The 18,106-nt window shown below is 41.4% G+C and overlaps 1 protein-coding gene across 3 annotated transcripts; it reads right to left on the bottom strand.

Moving 5' to 3' along the window:
- Positions 1 to 2,026: 2,026 nt before the first annotated feature.
- On the bottom strand, positions 2,027 to 10,037 carry LOC134023418 (phospholemman-like). 3 transcript variants are annotated; one of them, XM_062465527.1, is made up of 7 exons: positions 9,831 to 10,037; positions 4,863 to 4,912; positions 4,483 to 4,515; positions 4,232 to 4,255; positions 4,075 to 4,149; positions 3,785 to 3,865; positions 2,027 to 2,566 (listed from the first exon to the last, which is right to left on the bottom strand). In XM_062465527.1, the coding sequence occupies exons 2-7, from the start codon at positions 4,894 to 4,896 to the stop codon at positions 2,547 to 2,549; spliced, it is 267 nt and encodes an 88-aa protein (XP_062321511.1). In that variant the 5' UTR covers positions 4,897 to 4,912; positions 9,831 to 10,037; the 3' UTR covers positions 2,027 to 2,546. The 3 variants fall into 3 exon arrangements, with proteins under 3 accessions (XP_062321511.1, XP_062321512.1, XP_062321510.1); XM_062465528.1 differs by having other exon boundaries at positions 4,863 to 4,903; XM_062465526.1 differs by lacking the exon at positions 9,831 to 10,037 and adding an exon at positions 9,685 to 9,807.
- Between the last annotated feature and the right edge of the window lie 8,069 nt (positions 10,038 to 18,106).

Genomic DNA, 18,106 nt, shown 5'->3' with positions numbered 1-18,106 from the left:
TCTAATCTGGGCGGGGTCGGGTGGGTGGGTTGGTGGGGAGGGGGGGGGGGGGGGGGGGGGGGAAGGAGCCAAAAGTGAAGACCAAAAGTGAACAAGATCATCCTCGTGATGTGTGTAACAAAAGTGTCACTGCAAACACTCTAGCGCCTCCGCATGGAGGCTTTTTTTTATGGCAAATAATTAAGTAGTGGACTACAGTGTAGGATGAAATTGGGGAGGACAGGAGGAAAACCGAACCACTGCGTCATGTTATTTTATACTAGTTAGCCACTTATCTATATAGAGTATATGCTCTGCCCCACTCCTTCACACAGCCCTTTCCCCTCTGCCTGCAGGTGACGCTGTTAAAGTATTTTAATCAGATTTTTTCCAAAGAGAGAATTTTTAAAATAAATTGTACTAAGATTTGGTAATGGTTTATTTCAACCAGTTACTCTTTTTTATATTTGGATATTCCTCTCTCCTTAATATAAAGGAGCATCCTCCTCTGCCTCTATGGACCAGCCTCCACTGATAAACGAATAGTAGATAAACAAACATCCACTTGCTAGGTTTTGTAAGCTAAGAGTTCGGTCTTTTGCCTACAGCTCTAGGGATCTAAAGGCCTTGAGGAAGTCCAGATACCTATGACTTTCAGAAGGCCTTCGGAAGGCCATCAAAGATGCTAAATGAGCCTGTAAGTTGGAGTCCCACTATTACATCTCCAGCCCCAGGCACATGTGGAGTGGACTGAGTTAGCAGTGAAGCCCAGTCCATCGCCTCTCTTCACAATGTGCTCAACACCACCTACACACAGTTTGAGAAGAGCAACACCATTCCTTCAGCAAGATAGCTGAAGACCAGGAAACCAGAACTCTGTCCCTAGACTCCATACCATGGCTGACGAGAGCTCTGGAAAGAGTCAATTCTCAGAAGTCACCAGAGCCAGAAGGCATTCAGTGTCCTCCCTGTGTGTTCCGACCAGGTAGCGTAGATCATAGATATATATAAAGACTAGATGTCTTACGGTGGAGTCTAGAACGTCCGCACATGGCGGCCATCTTGCTAGTCAACTCGCTCACCCATAATATTGTGTTGATGGTACATGTACTTTTTAAATGACCATAACTTGCTCAATTTTCAACCGATTTTGAAACGGTTTGATTTGTTATCAACGTCAGATATGTCGTTATGCCACTGCATACTTCTATTCTATATTTTTATTTTATTTTTTATATTCATAAGTATGCAGTGACATACCGACATCTCTGACGTTGATAACAAACCAAACAGTTTCAAAATCGGTTGAAAATTGAGCAAGTTATAGTCATTTAAAAAGTACATGTAGCATCAACACAATGTTATGGGTGAGCGAGTTGACTGTAGCAAGATGGCCGCCATGTGCGGACGTTCGACTCCGTTGCCCGGCAACGCGGACGAGACATCTACCCTTTATATATATCTATGGCGTAGATAAGCACCTCTGTACTTAGCCTCTCTCTGAACCAATATGCTGTCCCCTCCTACTTCAAACAGACAACCATTGTCCCCGTATCCAAGAAACCTTTCATCACTTGCTTGACTGCCTGCCACCCTGTAACCTATGACCTCCACCATCACGAAGTGCTTTGACCGGTTACGCTGATCTCACATCTGCTCCTCCCTTCCTGACACCTATGGCCCCTTGTAATTCACATACTGCCCCAAGGGATCTGTGGACATCACCCCCCTCCCACCTGGACAAGCACGACAAATATATGAGGAGGCTGTTTATTGATTACAGCTCAGCTTCCATTCATTCATCCCCAAGCTCAGGATTTGGGGTCTTTACACCTCCATTTACAACTGGAGCTACTTTCATTGTCGTTTTGGGGGAATTTTTGCTAGAAATGTTTAATTAACATTTGTTTGCGTTTTTATGCCTACTACGTGACTGTTGCCTTGTCGTAAGAATTCCATTGCCCAAAATGTGTGTTGCTGTTATACTGTGCATATGACAAACAAATCACTGACTTACTAGTTATCAGCCACAGATGACACCAACAAGTAGAGATATAGAAACACTGACTTTATTTAACAATCGTTTAAACCATACATGACTGTAATTATCAACATTCTACAAAACTTAATGAACACATCAATTAACATGGTGAGATTTATGATACTGCAGTCCAGTAGTTTATAGGAATAATTTCTACAGTAACATGTATAACAACACAGCAGTCTATCCTATATTTTATGTCCAATAAGTGGAAACAAGTAGCTCAGAAATATTAATATTGAAGTTGCCTTTTAGTTTTAAATACAAAAGAATATAATAATAAAAAAGATCCTACTTTGTGTGTTCTACGTAGTGTGTGCATGTGTTTGTGTGCATACTAGGCTGGTTCAGGTGGTAAGTGTTCCAAGTGTCCAACTAAAGCAATAGGGTGGTGAGATCTTCCACTCCATCTAAATTAACAGGTTTAGATTGGACCAAAAATAATAATAATTCACCTTCACACATTTAGATTGTTTATTGGTTGTTGCAGAGGCAGGAAGTCGGTTGACAGCTTCAGGTTAGGTTCCTAACACTCACTGGCCCGAGCTGGTGAAAGAAACACAGAAATAGATTGTTGGTCAGACCAGCGTGGAAATACCAACACTGATTACAAATAGTATTTAGCTTTACAAATACACTGAGCACAGAGGACATTGGGCAGGGATGCTTCTGATCTTGGGGAACACACACATCCCCAGTCTAGCCCTCCCCAGTGTCTTCAGCACCAACAGTGGCCCAGGCCCCCTCATGGCCATGTCGTGTGCAGCATCTTGGAACGTTTCCCACTTAGCTGATGAGCAAGCACGGCTGTGACTCGTCAGCTAACCGACACTCCGCTCCACAAAAATTGAGCCAACGGGGCTCAAAATGGAGAAAAAAAACACAGCAAGCTACAAAGCAGGAGAAATGTTAGCATGATTACTGTCCATTCCTAACGTAGTTTTTTTTGCTACAGGCCTAAGTGGCCAATCCGGGTGAAGCACGGTTCCCTGAGGAGAAGCCCTCCGTGGAGGAAGACTTGACATTGCTACCTTTTTTGTTAATTAAAACACATGGTAGTGCCTTTACCTGCTTTCTGTCTCAGACTCTCTTCAAGTATATGCATCTCACCCTGTGACTCTCAGGGGTACACACACACACACACACACAAACAGCAGATGAGTCATAATGGAAATATTGACACTACTGTTTTTCCTCTCCGTGCTACATGTGGGAAAGCGAGGACCATGACTGCGTTTCGTCTTCGGAAATGTGTTCCATCCAACATGCCCTTGCTCACAATGCCACACAAGATCTGATACTATTGTCCATATAAAAAGATAGACTGGATTTGTGTTTTTTTCCCATGCCCAGTATCAGATCTGTGAGCAAAAGGGCTAAGGGATCAGTGCTACCTGATGCTGGGCTGAAAATCTGTGCCAGTGCATGCATGCCAGACAAGCCTCTCCATTGCCATGTGTGACATCAGGTTATCAACACACAGACATATGGAGGGCAGATGGACTAGAACCCACCCACAGCCTCAAACACTGCCTTTCTACTGAGATTAAGGAGGATGTATTCTCTCCCTTCTCCTACGTTTGCCTCCTTCAAATGTCTTTTGAGAGGGAAGTACACGCATAACGCAATGCAGTAGAAACTGGAAAATACTTTGAGATTAGAATGATTCCATCCAATTATTCAACTAATTTATCAGACAAAAAAAGAAAGAACATTTGATCAAATTAAGTACAATATGCTTGGCAAAATAAGGTGATGTTGTACCTTGGTCATTAAGCATCTGCTGGGCATTGCTTCCAGTCCTCCTTCTCTTGTCCTGGTTAAACTTGCATCGGCAGTGTCCACCTGCAAGTGAGCAAACACACGTATCTGCCACTGTGTCTTTGTAGTAGGCTTTCTGTGGGAAGTATTAATGACACTCTAGATAAGTGTGCATATGCGTTTGTGTGTCTGTATGTATGCACATCTATATCTACAACTAATAATTATACATACACCCTCTTTCTGTGTATGTAAGAGCGTGTATGAGACCGAGTTCATGCTTATAGTCTTACTGAAGAGAATAGTGATGCCTATCAGGCAGAGGACTGCTGCCAGGATCAGACCACCGACACGAAGCCTGTGGTAATCTGGAGAAAGAAGAAAAGGTTTGTTTCTAGCAAGGGATCATATTACGATTCAGGACTTAACACTAGACGCTAGTGAACTTACCAAAGGTAAATGGGTCCTCTTCAGCTGTAGGGTCAGAGAGGTGACAAGTCAGTTTGAAAGTGAAAAACACCCTTCATGCAGACAATGGCTGAATAACGCATACAGGTGTCTCTCCTTGTGCGTGAACTGCAAACCCCGCTTTCCTAATCAATTAATACCTATGAATAATCTATGAATATGGTCAATATCTCCATTCAAATACACACACAAAACATATTTATGAAACTGGCACATAAAGCCTTGGTACATACGTTTCTGCTCCTCAGCGAAAACCAGGGATACAACTGGGAAGTAACAGAAATACATGGTAAGGCTGACGGAATACAAGCTCCATGAAATGGCATCCCAACAATGGCAGCTGTGCCAGTGAATGTAGCACTTGTAACGGTTGTGTTATGTTAAGGAGATTGTCCTTAAATAGCATTCTTAAAAAGGTCAATGGATTCATGTACTGTGCCCTTCTCATGCTTTGTGAAGTTTCTTTGGTTGTATATGGTCCAACAAAATCTTGTTTATATTATGACACAAACTCTTAAGACCGTGACAATTTCCTCCGTGAGAAGGAGGTGGTGGTCATAATAACTGATGATAGTGTGTTGTCTGAGACGACAGGTAAAGACCCGTCACTCACCTGTCATCAAGACCCAGGCTGAGATCATGGCCATCTTGGAGCTGTTTGACCTGAATTCAACAAACAAAAAGAGAGAAATATGTTTGAGTGTACAGCCATACATGTACATTGTAAGCATACATGTATATTTATAAAACTGCATTCCAGGGTTTCATGAGACGTTGGACACAAACCCTGCAATAAATTCTGCTTTAGTATGTAGCGGCTACTTTATGATGTATATGAAAGTTTGTATTATTCCACTTCTCTATCCACAACAAAGACCAGTAAAACAATTCAAATAAAATACAAAAAGACCTGGGAGATCCAACCACGCAGTAACCGTTTATAAATGTGCCTATTTCAATGCAGATTTACATAAGTCTAAGGTCCTTTGTTCAGACTTGGGATAGGCCAACCTCTAAAAGAACATGAAGCCAGAGGCCTTACCCTAAAAGAGCACTCAAATCCATCAGGATCTTAATGACCTAAACAATCTGAGTTTAGGATCAAGCAGTACAAGCAGGACCTAAAAGCCAACTCCTAACCACAAGCCTACTAAGGCTCCAATCGTATTGGACAATTGCTGAATTAAATTACCCCCTGTCCTATACTGATTCGATAAAGCCAGCTCCAGCTTGGCCAGGCAGATAGCTATAGGTCTTCCCAGGGAACCAGAACTGGCTCGCACTGGCTCCCAAAGTCAACAGAGAAGTGACGCAATCACAAGCCATTCCCTGGAGTCCGACATTTCATCTGATTTAGATTGGTACACAATGACCTTACAGGCCAGCTGAGCCCATGCAGAGTGAGAAATGTTTAAGCTCTCCCATCTAGGACTTGCCTTAATGTTATCCTAAAAAACATTGTCTAGTTTTAAAGTAATAGAACTTAGCAGTAATCAGTGAGAGGTAGTTAGGTTGGTGAAAAAGGTCAGGCTTGCAGATCAGTTATGCAAAGCAAATAGAAAAACAAATAGAAACATGACTCCTTTAGGGGTGTAGTAACAATGGTTTGGGCTTCAGGAATGCAATGAGGATGATAAAAGACGACAAGTTTTTCCACATTTTTTTTGGCAACTCTTTTTCAAGTTTAAAGCCATTTGTATGTGCTAACCCTCAGCATTTACATACACAAGCAAACCAGGCCTAGAGTTGGGACCAGACAGACAAATTAGGTTTTTATCCCCACCTGCACCAAATAAGAATCAAATGCATACCTTTAACTAGAACTACTACTGCACTAGGAGTCAAAGTGAGGGTTGAGTTATCAAATAAAAAGGGTTCCTGGCTCTCAGGAGCCACATCTGTGTCCAATATGTCTGTCCATGAATCCTCATTAAAACATACCAGGATGTTCTGACTGTCCTACTGTGGCACGGATATACCATACATATTGTCTGGCAGGACCAGGCAGAAGCAGCTGCCCCAGACCCAAGTCTGGCAACAAGGTGACAGGAGCGAGGCAAGAACTGACCTCTCCAGAAACTAGTCGTGCATGCTTCATGTTCCCATCCAAAGGGGGATGGAAAGAGAAGAGATGGAGGCAGGAGAGACAGAAGAAAATATCAAAAGGGAAAGTAGAATTTTAAAAGAAAAGAAAACAGAAGAGAAAAAGACAATAAAGGGATAGATTAAAGAGAGTTATAGCTAAAGAGTTAGAGCTCTGAAGGAGAGAGAGCTCTGAAGGGAGAGTCGTATACCAAAAGTAAATGTTAGTTAAGGGTGTGGGTAGGAGAGGAGGTCAGAGGATTTGACAGTGCAATTGTGGATGGTTTAGTCGAGCAGCAATTTGACTATATCCACCAACCCTCTGTACCCATCCTTCTCCCTGAGCAGGCAGAAAGGCAAGCAGGCTGGCAGGGATGCAAGAAGGCTGACATGCAGTCAGGCCACTCCCTTGTATAAAAGACACCAGTGTTCCTGTTGGGTCATGCTGCCCTGCCTGACTACATAGTAGTCTGACTGTATCTAGTTGTTTGTTACTGACTACCCGTTTCTCGTTCTTGAGCTGCTAGAATAATTTAACATTTGTATTGGGGCACAAATAGATACACTTCCTTGTCTTTGCACGCACATCTTTACTAAAGCCCCCACCATATCTTCTTTCCTCCTCAGACGGCAATCCCTTTCTGTCCTTTTAACACAAACTATTTTTTCCATCATCACTCATAACTTCACTTTCACTGTTCAAGTTTGTGATGTATTTCTACCTTCTCTTATTCCCAAATACAGAACTTCACTTTCACTGTTCAAGTTTGTGATGTATTTCTACCTTCTCTTATTCCCAAATACAGTGTTATTCCTTACCTTTGCAGCATTATTAAAAATGCTGAGCTCCAACCTGGCGTGTTAGTCCTTTGGTCGCCACAACCTGTTACCAGTCTCTCAGTCTACAAAAAAGCTGTTCAAATATACAACCCAGATCTGATTTGTACAGGCAAGGGTGAAAGACCTAGAGGTCAGGAGCGCTGTACTAGAGGGCTTCAAAAAGAAACTGAGCAGGATAAAGTTCCAAGCACCCACAGGGATAAAAGGGACAGGAGGCTGAGGCTGCTTGGCCTTGAAGGCCTTTCATTCCTGGGGTAAACACTGTGCCCAGCTGGGGCCTACGGCGATGGAGGCTGGCTGGATCCGGCCTCCTGTAATGTGGGGTTTAAAACCAGGAAATTAAAGGAATTCCAGATCATGTGCATGATATCACACAAACATAATGCACAACTTTTTCCCACAACATCACATATTGCCACAGACAAATGGTTAGCCTAATACCTGTTGCTGATGCTCTCGGCTGTCTTGAAGTCTTACTATAACAGTAAGTTCATTGAAGTCAATCTGAGTATGCGGTTTGTTGTATGCGAGTGTGTGCACGAGTTACTCTCTAATATGGCAGACCCTTTAGCTCTTCACCCCCTTTTTAAGGTTAGCTGCCCATTGATTGTGAGTGTGTATACACGTGTGTGTGTGTTCATGTCTGGCAGCCTCATAAAGGATGTGGTGCCTGGATACAGGAATCCAAAACGCAGCTAATTTAGGAACAAAACATACCACTGAGAATAGGCATTGCCCTTTGTAGTGCGACTGTAGTGTGTGCACGCACACACACAAAAGTCTGAGTGAAATTAAAGTCATACAACTGTGTCTGCAATGAGCACACTGGATCCTCTGAAATAACTTTTTTGGGGGGTAAAAAAGAAAAAGAGACCAAAAATACTTTTCAGCTGTGCTTTTGTCAGTTAACTGTGCTCTACTTGTTTCACTGTTTTGAAAGCTGCCATGTTGTCTACCGTCAGACAAGAGAGTAGCCACAGTAGAGCTCTGATGCGATTCTTCTAGGCTCAGCGAAGAAGGGAGGGTGCTAAGGACAGCATATTATAACCATGAGTCATCTGGGCTCGTCACAAGGTTAGCAGTTACACAGTTGGCGACAGGCTCACTGGTTCAACAGCCTCACTGGTTTTTGAGATCTCCTTCTGCCTGTGTTTCAAAGGAGCTGGAGGGCTAGAAACAACTGTCCTGCTCAAAAGGAGAGACAGGCTATGGAAGGATGATTTTGCTTGATAGGCCTATAGGTGATGGTTGAAACCCAAACGTGCGTGTTCTGATGCGAGTGCTGGTGTCTCAGTGATGGATAAGAGTCATTTACATTACATTTTACATTTAGTCATTTAGCAGACGCTCTTATCCAGAGCGACTTAAACTAAGTACAGGGACATTCCCCAGAGGCAAGTAGGGTGAAGTGCCTTGCCCAACGACAGACAATGTCATTTTGGCTCGGCCAGGAATCGAACCAGTGACCTTCTGATTACTACCCCGATTCTCTAACCGCTCAGCCATCTGACTCACATGAAGAGTCATGTGAGTCTAAAGACTATGCAGATAGGAAGAGGTTCAACTGGGATTATCACCTTGCAGAGGTGTGAAGCATACCTCAGCGAGGAGGTGTGACACACTGCATCTTACCAGCGTCTTCTTTCCCCCTTTCCTCTCTGATCTAGACAGACTTCTGTAAGTTACAGTACCTTGAGGTCAAAGTTTCATCCTCCATTCATTTGAATCTGACCTACCTAGTCAAATTCCAAAGAGATAATGGCATTAATATGTATATACTAGGTGTAGCTCACGTTAGGCTTGGATATGCTTACTCTTGTGACACCGGGCCATGTCCTGATGCCCTTTTCATCCATTTCAATCCAACCATCTTCTATGCCATTAATCCATCTTCCTTTGAGACCAGCTAGAACGGTGTGGACAGGCCTATATAGAATCAAACACGCTGGGTCGAGCATACACACGTGCGAGGCTACTTCCTTCAGACTGCACTGTTTGACATCCAGAATCCTGATCACATTTTACTCGGCTTTTCCGCATTTGAAACCTAGCAGAGGCTAGACGGAAATAATTCTAAAATGCGTAGAGGCAGACATCCATATCTGATGGTGAAGAAGAGAATTACATTGATGCTAGCAAAGATGCTAGACTTAACGTTCATTGTTCGTTAAACGCGCACTGTACATGCGCTCGTGAGGTAGGCTACCATAGTCTTTAGAACGTCCAGAGGTTTTTCTGAAACTTCAAGGCATGTCTTCACATACTGTACTAAAGTAGAATAATTGCAAATGTTGCTAAACAGTAATGTTCAAAAGTGGTCAAAATGATCGTATTCAAAACACAGCAAAAACCGCGCACATATTTTTCGTTTGGAAAAATATTATGAACAATGGGTTGAATTAGCCTACACACGAATACGTTGTCCATCACGACAAAACACAATGACATAGTATTAAGAACAGTAATAATAACAACTGGAGAAAACACTAACAGCAAAAAAATAGGGGACTTACATTAACTCCAAGAAGCATTTGACGAGTAAAATGTGTGGAATAAAATGATATCAGACGAATAGTAATTTGGATACTGCAGTGGTTCTCATCTCTTTTGCCGATTTGGATAGCATTGGGCTCCTCATTTGATATAAACAGTGACTTACCTTGGATACGCGTTATACTCAAATGGAAGTGTGGAAGGAAAAATATCAGGAAATCTGGCAGCGAGATACAACAGAGAGGTAGCGTAGCGTAAAGTAATGTTCAGAAGACAGCGCCAACACCCTTATGACGCTCAACAGGTTTACTGGATTTGGAATTGGGTTGAGTTTAAAGTTACACAGTTGGAGTGGGGAGGAGGCTAATTCCTTGTCGATCACGCATGTTCATGAGTTTTGACCAGCTGTTTAAAATTTCTGATGTTAATTATGTTGCCATCGTCATTTCCACAGAAGAAACCGAATTCTGCAATCGCAGAATTACTAGCTACGTGTCAGACATGAAAGAACCGAGTTGAAAAACGACAATTTACCACAGTTATGTTTTTTAGATGTTTTTAAAATTAATCATTGACATTAACTTTGAATTAAATTGTCATATGTGTACGCCTATCCTACAGAAACATAATAACGTTTGATGACTTAGCTGTTCTTATTATTCCAATCTTGCCCACCACGGAGGGACTAATGAACACTCAACTATCGTTACACTTGTTTGTTGAATTGAATATCCACACCTTTTCTACCACATACAATATAATAGATGTTTACCTGTAGAAACACCACAAATCTCTGGAACTACATGTGCACTGAACAGTACATGAATGTGTAGTAGGCCTAGTCTCACCCATCCCAGAATCAGTGTTCTAAACACCTGCCCCCTCCCCCCCTATTCTCCTTTATTATGTCAGATGGGTGGAAACGGTCTGGTTTGTTGATTCCGTCCCTCAAGCCTTAGAGTTCACTGGTATCATCCTCCACTTTTCTAAATGCGTTGAAGGGGGAGAAGGAGAATGACAATGAGAAAAAAATCTGGGTAAAATAAAGGAAATAAGGTATAGAAAGAGAGGTTCTTTAAGGTGTGAGGACATCTTTAAATTAAGAACACAAGACGTATGTGCATATGTGCATGTGTAAAATGCTTACTTGTTCCTCATAGTGCACTTGTTATCTGTAGAGAGAATCAGAAAGTGTTGCATAGTCTGAGTTTAACACACCCATCACCTTGCAATATTTGTTTTTTTATTTTTTAAATGTTATTTGGGGATTAAATTCCATAGCTATTTCCAGTAAGTAGAAACATTAGAAGAAAATGATAGAACTTTATAATGAAGTTGGTACATAGTCTTTAGTTACATGTTTAATGTACTAACTTAATTCAAAGTGATCAGTCTCATACTTACACAGAAGAACCGCTAGCCCTCCTACTACAAACAAACCGGCAATGACCAGACCTCCAATTCGCAGTCTTTCATAGTCTGCGGAATGAGGTAAACAATTAAAAGGACATACAATTATTGACGCATTCAACACATTGTCTGATTTGCTCACAAGCTTACACTGGAACTCATTTTTATGTATATCCCTTGCTCATATTGGGCTTCTGGTTCACATGACTTACTATTGAGAGCATTATAGCAGGTAGAAATAAGTAATGATACTTACTGTAAACAAACGGATCTGCAGACGAGTGCAGGAGGGATGAAGGGAGAGAGGAACATGGTGTGAGAAAGAAGTACAGTGTACAGATGGGGAAGAGAGGGATGTAAGGAGTAGGAAAGTGGGGATAAACAGAGGGGAGGGGGCAAAATAAGAAGATAAAGCAGGTGGACCAGTCAATAGAAGAGATGAAAAAAGGAACACAATGATTTTAAACTAACAACAAGACAGCAGTTTGATCTGCACTCATCTTCAGTGAGATCATATGAAACAAGATCTATGAAATACAGATAGATTATTTCACAATTACAGTAACAAAAGAAAAATAAGTTTGGAATCTGAGTTGAGAGTCTTACTGGCTTGAGTCTCAGGGAGCAATGCACAGAGAACTGAGGGAAAAAGAGAGAAACAAATATTCAGATATTAGTCACTGGTATAAATTCCTCAAACTCAATACATTTTCAATCTATTTTGAGAATATTACTTCATTGCAGCTTACTGTAGTAAAAATTTGTACCGATTCTGAGGAAATATCACGCTTTAAAAGCTTATGTATGGTCAATTCTATAGTTTCATTGGTGGCTATCAATGTCTTATAAAGCCATGGTCTTAATAAACCATGTGTGTAGCCTGGTCAAATTGTCTGGTACAGTATTTCTTGGGGCAGGATGAATTAAAACATCTTCATCAGAAACATCTTATTTACCTGCCAGCAGAACCACAAGAGATAATTTGCCCATTTTAACAACCTGAGTAGGAAGAAACAAAAAAAACATTGTTAGGGATCCTAAAACTAAATATATTATAAGACGAGCCTCACCATCAGTAATCTATTTCGATAATTATAATTTGGGTCTAACTAACTTTCATTTATGATGAGACAGTGCAGTGTCTATGTAAACATGATTGTGTGTGTTGACCCTTGTCAGCACCTATGTTAGGGTGTTCTGCATCAGAATGTCCTTGGGTGTGTGTGTGTTTTGTAAGGCTGCTTCACAGCAGGAGTGCCTTATGGGTGTTTGGAGAGTAAACACACTTGCAGTGCATCATGGGACACAATTGCACTCTTCTGCGGGCAGGTGGGTGACCTTGTTTTGCCCTTGGTCCAGTGCCATGTTTAATATGACCATGTTTTGGAAATATGACGACCCTTTTGCTCTGAATTCTGGCTGAAACAAGTTCTACACTGGATACCAAGTTTAACACTTAAATGCTAATAATCACATTTTAAATATTGAAAGAAAGACTTAGTTATCATTGTCACCATCCAACACAGACACGGACATGTTTTTTTAGATAAAATAAAAATATACACAAAATTCAAACCCCCGAAAATGTCTCTCATTGCTGTCTGCTAGATATCTTTCCTTTTAAATGCCACCTTTACAATACTTTGTTCCAGTTAACCGGTCAAGGTCAGAATGGTCACTACGGTGTCGTTGGCCAAGATGAAAGCTTCCAAAATAAGGATTGACCTTGATCTCCCATGTGAAAGCCATGCATTAATCCACTAAATCACCACCAGCAACATTTGGCTTTGGGAACCCCATGGCTTGATTGCTGACCAATACAAATGTAGTAACAAAACTATCTGTGTCAATTGTCTTTTCAAATGTTGCTTGCTGCTGAATAACAAAGTCCAGAATTCCACATGATACAGTGAGAAATACCCTCCTGGCTCAAAGAACGAAGAACCAGTCCCACACCAGGGTCAAGATTCTGCATTAGTCACCAGTCAACTCTACAGCAAGCAAATGGCTCAAAAAGCAATGTACACCCACACTGACCATAGTTACTGAAAACCGATAAGAGTGAGAGAGAAAAATGATTAAATGATATAACAATATGACTAATGTCATGACTTTCAACTTAATGACTTCATCAGGAGAGAGCAGAGGTCAATTATCTACCCTTCACCCCACCAAAGAGTTGTTCTCTTCTTATTCCCCTATTCCTCCTATCTGATTCAGTTGTTATCTCTAATTAATACAGGTAATCTGAATCCAAGGTCTGAGTTGAACAGCTTAGTTATGACACCCACAGCCCTGAGGGTGTTCTCAGTTCTCACCCACAGCCCTGAGGGGTGTTCTCCTCCCAACCCTCCCAGCTCTTACCTGTCAGCTCTGTGTCTTTGTCAGCGAGTGGTCCAGGGGTATTTGCTGGGCAGTTCATTCTGTGCACTTCTTTTTACCAAGACAGGTGCCGACGCTCCTCCTTATTGTTGTTATTATAAACACATAATAGGAGGATCCAAATTCATGTTGTGCATAAACGTGTTTTGTATGCACTTGTGTGACGTGATGTGATGTGTGACGTGACCTCTGGCGTTTTACTCCAAAGACATGCTCTTGTGTGTGTGCCTGTGTCTTGATGATTCCATCTTCAGGAATATCAGCAAGTATCCTAGATGGCCTACTGTCATTGGAGTCAAGGAGGCATGGAATAACCATGAACATAAATGTGTGAACTATATAACTATCAGACTGCATGCATGCATGCAAATCCTCCTCCTTGATATCTGATATTTCCTCACTAGGTTTCTCCCAAAAACATTTGAGAATGATTCACCTTTTTTGTTTTATTCTGCTAAATGACAATGTAGGATTGTAAAAACTGTCACTACTGAAATACCAGTATGGATCCACTCCTTGACACTCCCTACCTCACTGTTTATGGAATGAGAAAATGTCATTGAATTATCAGATTATAATAGAGATCATATCTCTCTGGAGAGAGAAAAGACAGGAGAAGGAAGATAGCTGGAACTGTATGACAGGTGGGCAGTTAGGCAAGCAGGCAGGCAGACAGACAGACAAACGTGGGAGGTGGGTATGAAGTAAGAATACCGCAGTATATTCTTCCTCTAATAAGAGCGTCTGCTAAATGACTAAATGTAATAGCCTCTTGGTCACCAAGAGACAGGTGTCTTGTTGACAAGATATTGTTTCCTTGTCATGTCAATTAGCCGTGGCTGCTTATGAATAGTTAAACAGTATAAAAACAAAATCAACAGAGAAACTGCTGATGAAGATGCAATTTGTACATGGACAGATATCTGTTCAACACTCTCACACTAGCCTGACTATCTGATTTGACAGTCTTCACACGCTTGCCTGAGGGTCCATATGTCTACAGCAGCATGTATGAGACAGTGCCGGGGTTTATGTGTGTGTGTGTTATTGCCACCGTGGTGATGTGTTATCTGTCGCTCTATATATAACCCAAACTGCAGAGAATGAGCTTACAGGCTCCCCTCAAGTGATAATGCTACAATGTGACAGAAGATATACCACAGCTGAAGTGAGCTAGAGGCACCCAGAGGTTCCGCACTGAGACGTCCAAGTCCAAACGTTAAAGGCAGAGGTGTATGTGTGTGTGTGTGTGTATGTGTGTATGTATGTGTGCCATGTGTGTTTAAATGTATATTTTTTGTCCTTCTTGTCCACAGACAGACAAACACGCAGAGGACAAAAAAAAACAGATAACCACTAACAAGTCACCAACAGGCATGGTGACAGAAATGTTCATGTACATTATGTAAATCTTTATTAGGGTTAGGGTTATTAGGACAACATTTATTTAAGACTTATACAGCAATATATCAAACATACATCACAAGTAACCACCAAAAAACTGTTTGAATCAAGTGTAAACCACACATTTAATACACATAGGAAAAGAATACATGCAAAGAGATTGTGGGGGTGAATGTCCTGAATTGTGCATGTGTGTGTGTGTGTGTGTGTGTCAGAGCAAAGCAGAGAATAGCAGGACGCCATGCAAGAGCCTATTACCATGGCCAGCTGAATCAACAACTCAATTTTCTCCTGCTGACACTCACACATGCACACACACAATCATCAAACGATGTTACAACATACCTCTGGTCACTGGTTTACTGTCAAACTATTTTTTATAGAGGACTATAAAACAAACAAAAAATTGTCAGTGGACATTGAATAATTACTCAAATGTATGTATTGTGGTAATTTTAAGTTAACAAGCTGAAAACCATCAGAAACTATGGAAAAAAAAATACACACAAATTACAAAATAATAAATAAATACATTTAAGTCAAGCAGTTTGTTTACAAAAACCTAGTGCTGCCATCTGCTGGTGCTAGTTCTTGGACACCAATGTCACGTCATCAACAGGATCACTTTCTCCTGTGAGAGAAGAGAAGACAGGAGGAGAGGAAAACAGAGTAAGAACAGAGTTGAGGATGTGTGGAGAGAGAAGACAAGTGTGAGAAAAGAAGACAGAATCAGGGGAAAGTAGACAAGAGAATTTTTTTTGCATGGCAGTTGTGTTCTTAACCCTTGTGCTGCCTTCGGGTCATTTTGACCCACCGTCGTGGTGCAAAAGGTGTCTCACAATGACCCGAAGGCAGCACAAGGAAGCAGTGAGACAGGGCTTGTTGGTGTGCTACTCACCCAAGCACCGCTGTAGTGTCGGGGATTTCTTCATCATGACATAGGACAAACCAAAGACCAAGAGGATCCCAAAGAAACCTCCAATGGAACAGCCGATGATGGTGGCGAATTTAGTGGCATCCTCTTCATAAAATTATTTGTTCATCCAGTTGTAATATGTCAACCAACAGACAGACAGGCAGACAAACATACGTATTTCCCCCTGTTCTTCTCCACGATAAAACTATAATGTGTGTCATGACTACCGGTAACTACATGAGTAACTATTCCTTATTAGGGGAGAGGTGTGTTTACCGTATACTCTGAGGTAAGCCTCTACTGGTGATTGACCCGACTGTGTGCACTCTATGCGCGTGTTGTTGTCAGAGGATGATGTCCCACTGAAGCTCCAGTCAGCTATCAGTTGATCGCTTGTCTTTCTACAGGATCCTTTAAGTGTCTAGGATAAAGAAGAAGAATATGCATTTGTTGATCATGCAATGTGACACACGTGTCCAGGGAGTGGCGTTACCAACACATACACACACACACACACACACATACACACACACGAGTGTCCATTGATTAAATTCCCTCTTTGCTTTTCTTCCTTCCCATCATACATTCTTCGAGGGCAGCCAGGAGCAGTGATCAATCAAGGTGGCCAAGAGCCAAGTACAAGTGCTCAACAAGCGATCTGGTCTGTATGTTCTTATATTGGGTTTCTTTGCGAAAGACAGTCATTTGAACACGGGGGCATATTCCAGACAGAAAGAAATGAAAGATAGCCCACCGGAACACCAAGCAGTGCAAACTAAGCATTGCCACCATGCCAGAAAATTGGCCAGTAGATAGACAGAGAGCAAGAGAGAGTGAAGAAGAAATCCATTCAAATAAGGTAATTCACCTTGACAGGCAGGACTTCCTGTCCAGGGCAGTTGAGGGAGTAGTTGCGATTGTTGGTGTAGATGGTGAAGACGATTTTATTTGTGGAGAGAGACACTCCACACTGGAAGACAGCAGACTTGCCTACCGCCACCGTTTTGTTAAGGGGTACAGTCCAGTAGCTGGCTGTTGTGTTCTGGGCTTGAGAGACTGAGGGAAGATGAAGCAAAGGCAGTGGCGGGGGAGTGTACAGTCCTGATCCCTGATCCAATCCTGATCATTGGCAGCTTTATATCTTTTCTCACAATGTAAAAAATATATATATTTTGGAGATTATTGCAAGATACTATAATGCATTGATAATTGTAATAATACCCATCTGGTTTAAAAAGAAGATCTCATCTTCACCTAAATGAACATCTACTAAAGTACACTTGTGCCTCTGAGATTTAACTCAGAATTATTTACTTTTTATGCCAGCTATGTAAAAAAAACTGCTTATAGTGTCTATATTTCTACACATTTAATTTACACCTGATAAAATGTTAAAAAAAAATCCAGGTTAAATCTGGCATTGAGACAGTCAACATCAATATAAAATTACTTGACGAGTTGAAATATCCATTGATTTTCCAGTCTTATACACAGTGAGATACAAACCCACATTTACACAAGATCGGTACCTGATGATTGCAGAGCAAAGCAGAGCAGTGCCAGCAGGACAGCAAACACACTAGAGCCATTCATCGTCATAATCTTCCTCCTTCTCATTTCTCTTCCTCAAAACTAGAAAGTAAAGAACTTCCTCTTGAGTTAACTATAAACAGAAACCTGTCATCCAAACCCCTGTTGCTATATACTTCCCTTATATATCCCTTAGTTCCCTTAGTTACATCAGCTGTAGTTTGCTATATACTTCCAGTCCCTTTGTTATTTTACAGTAGCTGTCTTTTGTCGCAGAAGTTTGTCAACTCTCTCTCTCTCTGTCTTTATCTTCAATCTAACATTTCTTCTCATTTGCAAACAATATGTTTGAGGAAGCAGAGAACAGGTTTAGCAAGACACTAAACCAGGTTGAGTGCAGTGCAATAGCCAGGAGCAAATGACACTGAGCCCTTCACTTCTTCCCACACCCTGGACCAATCACCAGAGTCTCTGTCTTCCTCCTTCAGGTATTCCGGAATGTCCTTGGCACACTCTTCTCAAGGAAGGATGCTGTGATTTGTGTAAAGACATTTCCCTTCCAAAGCAAACACTCAACTTGACCTCTCCTATGCCAAGGGTAAAGAATAGCAACACAAACAACAAGTACTACTGATGCATTGGAGATGTAAGTTTCAGTTTTTCACTTTAACTTTAACTCAATCCATTTAAAATGCTCTTATCATCTTAAAAGACATACAGACAGATAGTAGAGACATGGAAATCAATGCAACACCTGAAATAATAACACATGACCAACAAGACATTCAAAGTATTAATTA

This window comes from Osmerus eperlanus, chromosome 7 (genome assembly GCF_963692335.1).
Source record: "Osmerus eperlanus chromosome 7, fOsmEpe2.1, whole genome shotgun sequence".
In the NCBI taxonomy this organism is placed as follows: domain Eukaryota; kingdom Metazoa; phylum Chordata; class Actinopteri; order Osmeriformes; family Osmeridae; genus Osmerus; species Osmerus eperlanus.
Note: the sequence above shows the minus strand (reverse complement) of the source record. Positions and strands in the feature narration are given on the sequence as shown.

What these genes read in the sequence shown, in the direction of transcription:
- LOC134023418 (XM_062465526.1), bottom strand. An exon ending in TTTCGCTGAGGAGCAGAAAC is followed by an intron (nt 4,256 to 4,482) that starts GTATGTACCAAG and finishes CTGACCCTACAG; the next exon opens with CTGAAGAGGACCCATTTACC. An exon ending in AGGCATCACTATTCTCTTCA is followed by an intron (nt 3,866 to 4,074) that starts GTAAGACTATAA and finishes GCTCACTTGCAG; the next exon opens with GTGGACACTGCCGATGCAAG.